Below are 16071 nucleotides of genomic sequence, written 5' to 3' on the forward strand. Positions count from 1 at the left end.
GAGAGAGAGAGAGAGAGACAGACAGATGGAGACCCTTTTGAGTCTTTATCCCAACCCCAGAGCTGAGTGAAGGGTGAGTTTGGTGAATCAGGTTTTGTCTCAGCCGAGCAGGTTAGCTAGTAAGCAGTGGAAACGCTTCCAGAGAATGGACTAATTGAAAACATGTCCTCACACGTGGGGGCACATGCCTGTAAATTCCAGCATTCGGGAGGTTTCTTCAAAACAAAGACACGACTATTTGTATGTATGTATAAACAATCAATCAAACACAGGGCAGAAAGTAGAGAAAACGCATCGACTCTATCCTGCACGGCCTGCCAAGGCTCCTGAGCCTCTGCCCAGTAAACACAAGCCGCAGGCAGCGACTCATCTTGAGCGACGGTTACTGACAAAACGAGGCAACTTTGGAAAGCGTAGCTTCCTATAGCTGGTCAGTGGTAGACATTCGCCCTTTCCCAGCCAGCACTTACCACAGCAGGGGGAGACTGAGTAAGTTTATGAGGCTATTTAGCAACTCGTCCTAGGCCTGAGGACTTGGGACAAGAAAAACTTGGCTCCGCCCAGATCATGGCCACGCCCACACCACTGAAGGGCAGTTGCCTAGCAGCAGGTGTTGCTCCAGTCCTTGACAACCTCCGGCAGCCAGGGAGAAAGAAGCACCATGCCCAAGCACGCGGTAGTGACCTTGCGCTACGGACCCTACAGCGCGGTGGGCCTGTCCGTGGAGCACCGCACCTACCGCCTGGAGGGTCTGCAAGGTGGGCCACCCCACTGAGTGCCTCTTTTTGAGCCTCAGCCCCTGGGACTCAGGCTAAGTCCTCTACCTAGGCCTCTCTTCCCTTTTCAGACTCCAGGAAGCCTTTATAGGATAACTTAGCCCCTCCTCCCTCTGGTCCCCACTGCTTGGATAGAAACCTGAAAACGAATATGATCTGTGGGCACCCTGAGTGTTACCAGGCAAAATACACAAATAGAGGAAAAAGTACCTAATCCCACATTACAATTTGGGAAATTTAGGGTCAGAAATATTATGTGACCTTCATGGAGTGATAGGGCTGAGATTCTATCCTGTGCTTCTTCATCTATGCAGCGAGGCCTGTGTTAAACGTCTGTCTGCATAGACTCAGGCAGATGGGCTCACTGTTGATCAGGATGTATGTGTTCAGGAGAGCATTGATTACTGAGAGTCGTGCCTAAACCCTCACAGACTAGAGGGTGCATGGGAACCCACCTACAGTGGGGTTACCAGAATGTCATGGCATAAGCTCCAGCTCCAAGAACCCAAGGGACCAAACCCTGTATTAGTCAGGGTTCTTCTAGAGTCACGGAACTTATGGGATGTGTGTGTGTGTGTGTGTGTGTGTGTGTGTGTGAATTTGTTGAAATGACTTATGTCTTACAGGCTGCAGCCCAACAATAGCTAGTTGTGAATGGAAAGTCCAAGAATCCAGTAGCTGCTCAGTCCCATGAGGCTGGGAGGTCTCAGAAAGTCTTCTGTATACGCTGGAGTCCCTAAGTAGGCTCAACAGAGTGCTGGCACAGCGAGGGCAGGCAGGTAAACAAAGGAACCCTCCTTCCCCATTGTCCTCACATCAGAAGGCATGGCCCAGATTGAAGGTGTGTCATCCCGCCTCAGGAGCTGGATCAGAAGACGTGTTTCTTTCCAGCCGCACGCTCTGAATCACAGGCGTGCCCTCCACTTCTGACTGCAGTCCATTCCAGATATACTCAAGCTGACAACCAAGAATAGCCATCATATCACCCACATATGATAAAAAGAAGAGATACGCTGAGAGAAGCAGAGAAATTTAATTAATGTGGCAGAGTGTGGGGGAGAAGGGATAAGGGGTCCAATGAGATCAAATCCATCCCCGGGCCGGGCTACTGACTAAACTTTAGGATTAAATGGAGAAAGGGCCCAGCGGTGGTGCACACCTTTAATCCTAGCACTTAGGAGGCAGAGGCAGGTGGAGTCTGTGAGTTTAAGGCCACCCTGGCCTACGGAGAAACTGTCTCAAAAAACAAACAACAACAACCAAAAATGAAAGAAAGAAAGAAAGAAAGAAAGAAAGAAAGAAAGAAAGAAAGAAAGAAAGATTGAAGGAAGAATTGGTACAGGGACGTTGCAGGCAGAAGACCTGACCCTTCAGGAGCTGGTGGTCTGAATAAGTGTTGAGATGTTGAACTGATGGAGGTTACGCCAGAAGGGCAACACATGCAGGGCCGTCTGAAAGCTTCAGGCAGGGAAATGAACCCTCAGCTGCTCTGAACACAAGTAGAGGGTCACGGGTGGAAGGGGGAGAGGCATAGAAGGACTTGGGTGGTGCCACCCCGGGTTGTAATGAGAACCTCTTGGATCAAGACAGCCAGCCATAAAGGGAAGTTATGCTGAGTAAGAGCAGTGAACTCCCTAGGACAGGAGGCTGGGTAGACCATGGTAAAGAGGATGCCACCAGCATCTATCCACGTCTGGCTAGCAGCAAATGAATGGCGATGCCGTCTACCAAACTGGAAAGCACCAGCTGGGGGCCATGGTTTCAACGATCACTTTCCATTTCAAACACATTTTTTTTCTACTGAAGCCATTTTTATATAGTTTTTTTTAATTAATTAATTTATTTATTAAAGATTTCTGTCTCTTCCCCACCGCTGCCTCCCCTTTCCCTCCCCCTCCCCCAATCAAGTCCCCCATGCTTTTAGCTCCCTAGTTAAATGTACAAAGGAGCCGGGTGGGGGTGGCGCGTGCCTTTAATCCCAGCACTCGGGAGGCAGAGGCAGGCGGATCTCTGTGAGTTCGAGACCAGCCTGGTCTACAAATGGAGTTCCAGGACAGGCTCCAAAGCTACAGAGAAACCCTGTCTCAAAAAACTAAAAAAAAANCCCCCCCCCCCCCCCCCCGTGACCTCGTTATGTCCTAAAGGCCCTGTCTACAAGTATTGTCAGAGAGAGTTTAGACTTTCAGCATACAAAATTGGGAAAGCACAATTCAACCAGAGCAGCAGCCCTCGTGCTAAATTTAATGATGCAAACACGTGTTGAGTAAATAAAACTTACCTGTGTTCCGGAGGCTGAGTCAGCAATAGCTGACAGGAAGTAGTAGGGAGGAGCCAGGTGGAGAAGGGTTTATAATGGAGAGCGAGGAGCAACCCGAGGATTTCTTGGGGAGATGTGAGGAGATGAGCTGCTTGTTATTCAGCCTCTCTGGGAAGCAGGGTTCTACCTCACCCTTTGAATCTTGAATTCTTTAGTAGTGTTGAAAGAGTTGGTGCCTGAAGGAACAGAATTTCCTCAGGCTGCAGGTAGTGGCGGAATTGCAGTTTCTGACTGGGATAGCCGTGGTTTAATAGCCAGACAATTAACGCTAAACATCCCAGGAGGGCATGTTTTGAGGACATAACTACTCATCAGAAAAATAGAGCCCCATGCTTGCAGGGAGAGACGGAACCAGGCAGCTGGCCAGGGATGGGCAGTGCAGAGTGGGAGACAATATAGAAGTACCAGAAGGTACGTGAGCCGGTTCCAGAAGGAACAGGTCCAGAACTGTTGAGCCTGCGTTATCTCCAGAGAGAGATGCACTCGCGGCTGTCAGTCGTGGAAGGCTTAGAGAACGAATGTTCTCATATGTTTCCAATTGGAGGACAAATGGGTCAGTAACCATGGAGGAAGTGTCTATAGAACGCAGCCCACACCACAGAAATCAAATGGCTTCATTTCCAGGTGCCTTCTTAACTGAAAAAGCCCACACACAGGTGGCATACTACCAATGTTTTTGGCAATATTCTTGGTAAAAGAAAACCAGTAGAAACAACCAGAAACTGCAATGGTTTAGATAAATTGCAGCACATCGGTCATGTGACATGGGACGGTGGGAGGCTGGGTTGGGTAAACCCAGCACTGGGGATAGAGCCTGCCTCTGAATTCCCTGCATACCGCAACCTCTCTTCACTTGAACAGGCAGATAATGGAAGAGGCACAAAGGGTAGAATCAGGGTAGATTTTTAAAATTTTGTCCTTTTCTGTAATTTCTAAGGTTTTTTCAGATTCACATCTGCCTTACATTTATAATCTGGTATTTTAGATATACCTATTTTTCAGCAAAAATCTACTAAAGAAGAAAAGAAACATAGAGCCAGTGCATATCTGTAATCGTGGCACTTGGAAAGAAACAGAACCAGTGCACATCTGTAATCATGGCTCTTGGAAGGAAACAGAACCAGTGCACATCTGTAATCATGGCTCTTGGAAAGAAACAGAACCAGTGCACATCTGTAATCATGGCTCTTGGAAAGAGACAGAACCAGTGCACATCTGCAATTGTGGCTCTTGGAAAGAAACAGAACCAGTGCACATCTGTGCACAACTGTGGCACTTGGAAAGCAGAGTGAGGATTAGGCATTCAAGCCAGCCTGGGCTACATGAGACTCTGAAACGGGGAGAACAACAAACGAGGAAGATGAAGAATCAGTCAGGGTAGCACCAGCATTCAGAGGCTGAGATAAGAGGATCATAAGCACAAGGCTAGCCTGGGCTATTCAACAAGACCCTGCTCCCCCCAAAAAAATAAAGTAAGGAAGAGGGGTTGGGGAAAGGAAAGGTAGATGAAGGAGAGGGATAGGGAGGAGAGCAGTGAAAGCAGTTATGGGTTGGAGAGGGATGTGGGATGGGTGAATACTGAGTGTGTGGGTCTCTGGCCTCAGAGAGGCAAGCAGTACAGAGGTAAGGGAATTGGCAGAGCCAAGCCCACAGACTCAGGCTGCTGCTCCCTCTGGGGGAGGGAAGGGTGTTTTGAGAAGATGACAGGGAGCATTTGGATGGCTGGAGAGGTTTGTAAGGTTATCTGCAGGTGGCTGATTTGTAGAGTACATCCATGCTTGATAACGCATCTAATAACCGCTGCCAACTTTTACAGAGGACCTGGTGACAAGGGCCAAGGTGTTAATAGCAACAAAGCAGGGAATATTTGCTCCCCCATCCCCCGCTTTAGACCAGTGTTAACACTGAGCAAGCAGATCTACGCATAGGCCCTCCTCTGTAAAATCTGCACCAGAATTCTGCATCTGACTTTTAAAAACATAGCCCTTTATCGTTTCCCAAAGCCCCGCTGTCTTTGGAAGGATGCCTGATCTTTTCTGATCGTACCATGCCCTAAGCAATCTGAACACTCCTGTTCTTTATTACCCATGAATTATAATCGCTCAGCAAAAATGTCTCCACTAAACCAGTCCTTAAAAGAGAGCTAAGTAATTGCCCTGGCCACAGTCGCTCCTTGTCTACTGTACTTGAGTCTGCCAAACGAGCCATTCAGAGGGATTGGGAGGCACTGAAACGGACCATTAAAAATAGAATCCATCTTTATTTAGTCAAGGCTCCCAAGTGATAGCCTCCATCCCCAGTGATGCATTAGCTGTATTCATTAATGGTCGCTGGCATCATGTCTGCTCTGTGTAAAGGAAGGAGAGAAGCCAGTGGACTTCGACTTCCTACCCAGAAGCATTTATATCATCTACAGATTCCGCATGACTCCGCCAGCTCCGTGAGGACGGAGCCTCTCCTGTCGCCTCCACTTTATCCAGGTCTCCTGTGAGGAATGAGGTGCCACTTCAAAGAGGCGGGTGTTCTGCGGGTGGCTTACCACTTCTGGCTGATTTATGCTGAAGTTTAGCTACTGCCTGTGTACAGACTTTGTTTTAGGGAGCGTATTTATCTGACCTTTCTTTGAATAGACAAACCAAGCGCAACTCAGGAAACCGTGTTCCCTCCATGCCAAGTGGTGGCATTTGCTGAGCTGCAGGGATTCCAAAGTGTCTTCTTCTCTCATCCCTTAGGCCTGCCCCAGCCATGTTACAGCCAGCCTCACTGTCACGTGTCACTCCTCTCTGACAGGAAGGGGATGATGTCCTGAGACCCCCAGTGTGACAACCTCTGAAGCCATTGTCATTTGAGTACAAACCAGGCCGGTGGCCAGTAGCCACAAGGGAAGTGGGTGGGTACCCAGCTTCCGTTTATGTTTGCTGCTTTGGGGAGACAGTGGTGACCCCAGGTACCCAGAGGAGGGCTGAGTCAAGAGACCTGCCCCTCCAGAGCTCAGGTACCTATACCTGGCAGCCCCTAGAAGGAGAGGTGACCCTTTCTTTTGTAGATTGTCATGCAAGAGTAACTCTGTCTCTAATACTCCAAACCCAAGTGCGATCTAAGCTCAGTCAGATGGGAGTCAAGGGGCATGCATCGTCAGGGGATTTTCAGGGGCAGCTGGGAGGTGCTTATTCCTGAGGTCTCTTGAGGGACCACCTGCCTAGTCCTGGTAGCCCCAGTCTCTCAGAGTCCCTTAGGTCTTAGAAAGCTGGCCTTGGGAGTTTGTAACAGAATGACAGCTAGGCTCTTGAGTTGTCACTGTCAGATTCCAGTCCACTCCCCAGGAGGGTCTACAGACTGTGCAAAGCTTAAGGTCCTAGAGACCATGGGACACTTTCCCATGTGCAGCTACTTCCTGTTAGGGAGAAGGGTGCTATGGGCAGGGGAAGGTGAGGCCAGAAATCCCCACCATGAACTGACATCATGTCTCCCCCGGGGAGGAGCTGCCTTCCCAAACCAGCTGGATCACTTCCATTTAAAAAGTCGTTGGTCCAAGCCGAGTGCCCTCTTGAAAGATGTTTAAGATCAAGACACTTGAACAGGATACAATAGCATAAATACACCAAAGGAACAATGCAGGCATTCTTTGGAGAGAGGCATTAGCTGAGGCAGGTCAATTAGGGCTGCCTCCGGGTGCCTGAAGAGCGTGACCATGTTAATGGAGACCCTCACTGAGTCTTTCTCAAGTTTCCTTCTAAAAGTGAAATCAAAATTATGCAATTAAAATGCTCACAGCTGGGGCTGGATGCTCTCGAGCTGATTGAAAGATGAAGAAGTGGACAGGACAACATTTTGAAACAGCAATTGTCTCTGTAATTAAATGCAATTAACTGGCAGAAATGTCTGTTTTTCCATCCTGAAACTGACTGGCATTCTAAGACTTGAAAATAAAAACATGACCCCATCTGATGCCTTGTTCCCTCTAACCCAGAGAGAGATATTCAGCGTTGCACACAGAACGCTAAAGGAATGGGACATACCAACTCTAAGATGGAAGGGGCAACGGGCACATCAGGGAAACTGGAGAAGATGGCCCTGGGCAGGCTAGCTGACTAGGTTGCCAGGCTTGTTAACCACAGACAAGAGACTTAGTAGCCTGGGCTGTAGTGGAGACTTGCCTAGCGCACTGAAGACCTTGGTTCAGTCCTTAGGGGAGGGAGAAGGAAAAGGAAGAGAGATTAAGTCAACAAGTTATATGTGGCTGACCTCTGGGAAAGAGCCACCAGCTGTAAACGCTAGGCAGGCCCCAGACTCATAGGTGAGAATAACGAATACACTTTCTTCTTAAAAGTTTTCTGAGCTGGGCAGTGGTAGCACACATCTTTAATCCCAGGACTCAGGAGGTAGAGGCAGAGGGATCTCTGTGAGTTTGAGGCCATGAGGTTAGGGTTAGGGTTACATCCAGGACAGCCAGAGTGACACTGTCTTGGAGGGGAACAAATTTACTGATTGTTATAGACATTGTAGAGATCGCTAAGAGAATAAAAGTCAGTGTTTCACATAATCTCACCGCAGAGACAAAGGACACTGAGTTCCCTTGCTCTCTTCCTCAACTTTTGAGACAGGCTCTCATTTTGTGGCACAGGCTGGCCTCTAACTCATTATCCTTCTGCCTCAGGCTACCTAAAAGCTGGGATAATAGGCGTGTGCCACTACACAGGGCTCTTCTTTCTTACATATTTTAATTTATATTGCATATATATTCTTAATATATTACACATTTATATCCTTATTTTTGTTGTAATCACAAGTATTACTCTATTTCAAAAGTTCCCCTTTTTTTTGTTTTCTTGAAACAGGGTTTCTCTCTATAGCCCTGGCTGTCCTGGAACTTGCTCTGTAGACCAGGCTGGCCTCGAACTCAGATATCTGCCTGCCTCTGCCTTCCGAATGCTGGGATTAAAGGTGTGTACCACCACTGCCTAGCTAACTCATGTTCTTCACTCAGGCACCTTTGCCAACTCCTTGATGTCAAGGGTAAAACAGACCCAACTCTCTTGCTATACACTGTCCTCTACCAGCCCAAACAGCTTACCATTCCTCAAAAGTCCCGAGAGACCCTCTCTACCGCCCAGCTAAGTTCCTATTTAATGTTTACATGTATATATTATGTGTGTATGTGTTTGTGTATACATCATGTGTCTTAAAATTAGGATTTCTATTGTCATTACAAGACACCATGACCACAACAACTCCTATAAAGGAAAACATTTAATCAGGGCTGGCTTACAGCTTCAGAGGTTTAGTCCATTATCATCCTAGTGAGAATCATGGTGACATGCAGGCAGACAGGTACTGGAGAAGAAACTGAGAGTTCTACATCTTGCTCCACGGGCAACAGGAAGTGAACTGTCACACTGGGCATGGCTTGAGCATATACGAGACCTCAAAGCCCACCTCCACAGTAACACACTTCCTCCAACAAGGTCACATCTTCCAAAAGTGCCATTCAGTATTGGCCAAGTATTCAAACACAAAGTCTATGGGGACCATACCTATTCAAACCACCACATCATGACACACATGTGCACATCAGAGGACGGCTACAAGAGTTGGTCCTCTCCCACTTCAGGTTGTAAGTCTTGGCAGTAAGCACCCTTAACCTATGAGCCATCTCACCATCCTAGAACAGTAAATTTCCAAATTAAAATCTCATTATGAACACATAGCATTATTACTCAGTCATGCTTTTATTATCAGACTTATGAATTGGTCACAGAATTTTGGTATTATATGATAAAAAGAACATCATGTTGCAAAAATCTACCTGTATTTCTGATTTTTTTTTTCTTATATGGCTTCTTTTATGTGTAGTGTTCTCAAAACATGTTTTTGAAGGTTGTGGCTTATGCTATGGATTGCCCTCTAGAAAGGCAACTAAATTATATCTCCATAAGCAGGAAAAGATCTACTGATCATTGTCTCTATAAAGCTAAGCTGTGGAACACGCAGTGGCCACTTCTGAGAGATGGGTCATTTCCTAACAGATCCTCTAAGTCTGGGTAATTCAACAACCTAGAGGTGTTCACTTGGGTATCTGTCTTTGTTTTCTTGAGACTATAAGGATACATTGTGATGGAGGAAGGTCATTGGCTAATAAAGAAACTGGCTTGGCCCATTTTATTGGTTAGAACATAGGTGGGTGGAGTAAACAGAATAGAACTCTGGGAGGAAGAGGAAGTGAGGTCAGACTCTGCTCTGCTCCCGGAGAGACCTGACAGCTCTGCTCTCTGGAGCAGAGACGCCATGCTCAACTCTCCCGGGTAGACTCGACAGCTCTGCTCTCTGGAGCAGAGACGCCAGGCTCCACTCTCCCAGGCAGCTCCGACCCAGTATGGATGTAGGCTAGAATCTTCCCGGTAAGCGCACCTTGGGGTACTTACACACATTATTAGAAATGGGTTAGTCCAGGTGCGAGAATTAGCCTAGAAGAGGCTAGATAGAAATGGGCCAAGCAGTCTTTAAATAAATACAGTTTGTGTGTTGTTATTTCGGGCATAAGCTAGCAGGCGGCTGGGGTGCTGGAGATGCAGCCCCACCGCACTTATTTCAACAACATGGAGATCAGAGACCATCTAAGTACCCAGCGGGTGGTTACGACCATAAACAATAAGGACGAGACCAGCTGCTGTCATCTACGAGGACATAGATATAGGCTAACCTGGAGTCACTCCATGTCACCCTATGTCACCCAAGTCACTCCCTGTTTTCCAGCTGTGTTGGCCAAAGATGGACATGAGATCATCTTGGAGCAGATAGAAGACTGGAATCTGGTGGAGCTTGTGGTAAATGAAGAAATAGTCTTCCAGTGTGATATCCAAGACCTGGAGTTTGGTAAGGCTCTAGGAAGCCTCTGCTCTGCACCCAGCCTCCGCCGAGAGCTCCCTCAGTTTCTACCTGAGTTGGTCAGGGAGTCATGCCTAGAGCCAAATTAGGGTTGTTTTTGCATTTCAAATTCACATCAAGAGCCCTGTTCCCTGAGACATGAAAGACAACAGCGCACACACACATTCATACACACACTATGCCATATACACATATCACACACATACACAGTGGCAATACACATATCACACACATACCACACACACATACCATGGCAATATTCATATCACACACATACCACACACACACATGTGCACACACACATACCATGGTGCATACACATATCACACACATGCACACACACCACACACACATACACAGTCACACATGCATGTACACATGAACACGTGTGTGCACACAAATACCATGGTACATATGCATATCATACACATATACCACACACATGTACACATATACACAATCACACACATGTGCATACATGCAAATACACTACACACATGCATACACACATGTTCCATGACACAGACACACCTCTATATGAATGATAAGATGATAGATTATTGAATCTACCTTTAAAACAAAAAAGGAACTACTAGTTTTAAATATTTTGCATTGGTACAAATTTAAGTTTTTTGTTATACTGTATATATGTTTCTACTATTTAAGGTATTGTACCTATGCATCTCATTTAACAATGTAATATAAAGTTCTAGTCCTTAAAGCTAATTTTACAAACTGTTTAGGATAATTAAGGAATGTAAGTTAGCAATTAATCATTATAACAAACAAACTTGTAGTCATGCATGTATGTTTTCAAGGTTAAACAGATATAATTTAGATAGATAGGTGGTCTTCAAACACTTCAGAGATCTACAGAATATGGCATTTAATATGTTTTAACAACACAAGATTTTTCATGATAGTGAGACACATCTGTTCCTGGCAGCACCAATTTACCTTAAAAAAATATGGATGATGGGCATCAAAGAACCTCCATGTGGAATCTATCTTTATTGTGGAAAACTTAGCCACTGAGCAAGAAACTGCCCTTTCCTTGACTGCTGACAGTATGTTGTTCAAATTGGACAAGCAGGACACAAAAGAAAGCAACTGCCAAGCCTTGTTAAGACAAAGTAGAACAGTCTTTCAAAATCCCTGCTTCATAGTAAAATCTGTCAAATATTCTAGGCTCATATGGCAAAGATGGATGCCCCAATGTTGCAGAGGAACCTTGGGGGACTTCCAGGCAGCCAGCTGTCTCTGTTGTGTCTATGGTTTTGAAGTTGTTTCATGCTTCCTGTTTACTTAGGTAATATAATATCCTTCTAGGGTCTCTGATGAAATTAGAGCCTAGACAGTTATAGTTATACAGGGGTTTTTTTGCTATCAAATTCAGAAAAAAACTTGCAAAAGATATGTAAAGTGTATAAGGTTGAGAAACATAAAGACTTAAGTTATCTATCTAGAAAAAATGTTCCAAGGTTTAAAAAGATATTTTTAGGACAGTCATACAAGTTTTGACAGAAAATGGTTTTGGTATAAAACTTTGGACTCATCAAGATAGAATAAATAATAGGGTAATTTCTTCAGATTTGCCAAATAAAAATGGACTTGACATTGTGAATATGAATATAATTCTTACTTGATAATCGTTCTCATGGTATGTAATTTTACTGTATTAGAGTTAAAACCTTTCCTTTTTATTTAGACAAAAAGAGGGAAATGTAGTGGGATATTTTTACACTGTGTAAAGATGTATTGCTGTAATTGGTGTAATAAAAAGCTGAACGGCCCATTGGCTCGTTGCTAGGCAGGAGGTGTAGGTGGGACTTCTGGGCAGAGAGGGAATGCTGGGAAGAAGGAAGTTGGAATAGCCAGCTGGACTTGGAGGAAGCGGGATGGGCAGTACAGAGATGAGGTAACACCACATGGCAGAATGGAGATTAATATAAATGGGTTGATTTAAATTATAAGAGCTAGTTGAGATAAGCCTAAGCTAAAGACCAAGCTTTTATAATTAATAATCAGTTCCCATGTCATTATTTGTGAGCTGGTGACCCAAAGAAAAATCTGACTACACATACACACACATATACCATGACACACATACACCACATGCATACACTCACACACACACACACACACACACACACACACTCACTCACTCACTCACTCACTCACACTGGAGTGCTGTGCTGCCCAGCTTCTTCTCCAAACACTGGAGACAGCAGAGGAATGAAAATGAAGCTGGGCCAGCTTTCATATATGATTGAATTGGGAGGAAATAAGGTCTGTGTTTAGTTTCTTTTTTAACTTTAATAATGTGTTTCATTATTATTTTCCTTCAAAGTGATTTTTGTTCCATTTATTTATTTCACCTAGACTTCTGAGACAATTAGAGTATACCCACAGTATATCAGCTATCTTCTGCACATTTCTTTGCCCTGGGGGTTCTGTTGGCCCATAGGTTGGCATCGTGTCTATCTCCCTGTGCCTGAGAGTAAGAGCTTCAGAAATCCACTCAGACTCTGCTAGAGGCTACTTCATGTTTTACCTGCCTGTAGCCTTTGAAAACAGGCTCCCTGTATATATAAAGGTATATATATAAAGGTAAATATAAAGGTATATTTAATACTACATCAAACTGTATATAAATCTGGCCAAAAGGTGTGTGTCATTTATTTCCCTAGGGGGTGACGGCAAACTAGACCCACTGTGTGAAGAGGCCAGGATCGCTGTGCTAGATGCCTTCTGATCTCATGGAGCAGACAAAAGAAAGCCAGCTATGCCCTCCAGTCTGCAATACCAGCCAAAGGGGCTTATTGGGCACACGGACAGTGGGATCCACCAGTTAGAACATGGCAATGGCACCTGTCCTCTAGTCTTTTGAGTTTCTCATCTGGCTTCACAGACATTCACAAAGATAATAAAACCACCTCTCTGGCAGCATCTCTCAGTGGCGACCCATAGGGAGAGCCCACCAATATCGGGTGCATCCGAAGGAAATAATAAAATGCAATCTAATAACAGCGCCGTCCCCTAATAAAGTACCGTTGCCAGAAGCATTAGACATTCCTTCTGAAGCAAGCCAAGAACTAGGAACAGGTGAAATTAAAACGCGCCTGGGTAGGGGGTGGGAATGAGGCCTCTGAAAGCCTGGACCAAGCCAGTGTCAATGAAGAATCTGGAAACACGGCTGTCTCTACAGATTTATTTCTTGTGCATACTGGAGTACATTTTTAATCTCTAGTATAAAATTACCTAGGTGAGTTCAAATCTTCACTCGTCCCTGCTGCAAACAAGGAAAGTATCTATCTGCTTTCCTGTTAGCCAGTTCAGCTGGCCGTGCTGAAGGAGGCAGGAAACAGTCTGGGGCAATGAGAGGGACTCTCAGGCTCTCTGTTGGAGAACACAGCTTCATAGAAAGGGACTTAAGTGGCAGGCATTGTAAAAAAAAAAAAAAAAAAAAAAAAAAAGAATCAATCATGCTAAAATGATGTGCACTGGCTTTCCATGTCCTATGCTGTGTGTATGTGTGGGTTAAATTTTTTAGGAATATATATTATATATAGTTATATATGATATAAAGTTATATATTATATAGTACATGTATTTTATATATAGTTACATATTATATCATTAAGAATATACATATATGTTATATATAGTTATATAGTTAAGAATATACATATATTTTATGTATGTTTTTATACATATACACATATATGCGTGTATATCTGTATATTCTTCACTGTAAAAGCACGGAGAGGAGGGAAGCAGACACCACTGCATGGTATCACACATGATGCTGCCTCTCACGTTTGAGAAGACCCCAGCGGAAGTCAAGAGACTATGCAGAGAGAAAGGCGGTTCCACATCCCGTGGGGACCTACACCACCTAGGAAACTGTCCTTCCCCCCCCCCCCGGGAAGTAGCAGGTTCCCCAACACCCCTAAATTACAAAGGCCAGTAGAGATTCCATGTGATGAATTACACCCTTGGCCCAAGCTTCATTTGTCAGATTCAGAGTTGATCAGATTACAAATCACTCAGACCTCTTCAGAAATATTTAATCATCCTCTTCGTAAGAAACATGGAATCCAGTGCAGTTCCCTCCTGGTGTCTGGTGTTGGTTTCCAAGTGCCTTACTCCCTTTAGTCAGAAGCCAGTTTCAGTTACAATGCATGTAGAATTTCATATCTACTTCAATATAAAATAGAGAATTTGGAGGCATATATTTTCACTAAAGAACTGTGAAAAATACAAAGTAACGGAAGAGAACAAGTTCATCATCATTTTGGTCTATTTCCCGTCCGAGTTTCTTCTCTTTAGGCCCAGATATTCACAGAAGCAAACATACACAGAATTTCACTGTGCCTGGTCAAGATCACATTGCAGTTTCTTCTTTTACCTTACCGTTTCCTATTGAGCTTGTTCCCAAGTGGCTGAGCATTGACTGTCTGAGCCTTGTGTCTCAACCACAGATGTTCTTTCTCGTGTGTCAGGAGCTGTCTTAGTCCATTTCGTGTTGTTGTAACTCAGCAGCTGGCCCTAGGTAATACATGAGGAAAATGAGTTTATTTGGTTCATAATTCTGTTCAGTAGAAAGTCCAAGCAGCATGGTGCTGGTGTCTGGTGATATGTCATTACATGGCAGATGACACCCATGTGAGAGATACAGCCAGAGACAAGGGATGGCCTAGCTTTTAGAAGAACATCCTCTTGAGAACTGCGAGACCTGATTCATGATACCATTATGATATCATTATGACTCTTCCACAAAAAGCAGTCATGACTCATCTCCTTCTTATTAGGTTCCACCTCTCAAAGATTCCACCATTGCACTGGGGACCAAACTTCCAGCACATAAACCTTCCAGGAAAAACCTATTTCAAACCATAGGAAAAGGGCTTTCAAGTGAACATTGAAAATAAACTTAAGGGGTGAGCAAGATAACTCAGTGGATAAAGGGGCTTGCCACCAAGTCTAGTGATCTGAGTTCAATTCCCAGGGCTAAGAGGAAAGAACCAACTCCACAACTGTCCTCTTGCACACATACACACAGGCATGCACACGCGTGCGCACACACAGAGTTAAAAGCTAAATAACACTTAAGATTTTGGTATGGGAGCCATCTATCCACATGGTCCCTCTTTGGAAATGACTGGACGTGTCCCCTGTCACTCTGTCTTATCTTCCACTTCCTTGAAGACACGTCCCTGTAGAGAAACCTGCTTGCTCCCTGTCAAGACAAAAGTGCTCTGTGCCTCAGCAAGCTAGACATCCGGGTGCCTTTTAATGCTTTAAAACACCACTTAATTAAATCACATTTCAAGATTTATGAAATGACAAATTGATGCCACTCGTAGTGGAATCCATAAAGTGTCTTTTTTAGAATAAAATTAAAGTCATGGTTCTGTCTTAACAGTTTAAAATGAAATTTGGAGTCTCTAAGCTTTTTTCATCATTTTAAAATTGTTTAATGAATAGATTGGCTGGGGGCGGGGAGTGCTTGCAGGACCACTCTTGAAGGCCTGCTGACCACACCTACTTCCTCTGTTAGTTTTACCCTTCAAACCCATGTCCCGCGATCCTGTGAACCTCAGCTTACGAGAGCAATCACAGGACCATTTCAGCAGTGTGACAGAGAGGTGACCCTAAAGAGACCCTTGTACCCTCTTGGATGAGATACTTCCTTGGACACACCTCCCAGGTAAAGTAATGCTGGGATGTGATGCTCAAATCTTCCTCCTTCAGACAACTGACTTCCAGCTGGTGCCTTTGTGGGTGATTCAGCCTTACAGGAAAACCATGTCAGGTGATAACAATGCATGCTCGCTCTGGGTGCCAAGTTTCCAAGAAAAACAGACCAGCTAGCCAGGTGAAGGACAAGAAGATGCCAGCAGAGGGGTAGTCCTCCTGACTGATCTTTTTTTTTCATTTTTTTAATTAAATTTATTTATTTATTAAAGATTTCTGCCTCCTCCCCGCCACTGCCTCCCATTCCCCCCTCCCCCCATCAAGTCCCTCTCCCCCGATCAAGTCCCCCTCCTGATCATTTAAAGGGAAAGGAACGTGAACATGAGGCGGTCA

At 44.8% G+C, this 16071-nt stretch overlaps 1 protein-coding gene across 1 annotated transcript; it reads left to right on the plus strand.

Moving 5' to 3' along the window:
* The first annotated feature begins 639 nt into the window (after nt 1-639).
* Nucleotides 640-15633, plus strand: CUNH10orf53 (chromosome unknown C10orf53 homolog). Its single transcript, XM_050140659.1, has 3 exons — nt 640-758; nt 9847-9966; nt 15542-15633. Exons 1-3 carry the CDS (start codon nt 662-664, stop codon nt 15631-15633), a joined length of 309 nt encoding a protein of 102 aa, XP_049996616.1. The 5' UTR covers nt 640-661.
* Nucleotides 15634-16071: the final 438 nt, after the last annotated feature.

Source organism: Alexandromys fortis, unplaced genomic scaffold (assembly GCF_014885135.2).
Source record: "Alexandromys fortis isolate MF-2015 unplaced genomic scaffold, M_Fortis_MF-2015_v1.1 scaffold_46, whole genome shotgun sequence".
Taxonomy (NCBI): domain Eukaryota; kingdom Metazoa; phylum Chordata; class Mammalia; order Rodentia; family Cricetidae; genus Alexandromys; species Alexandromys fortis.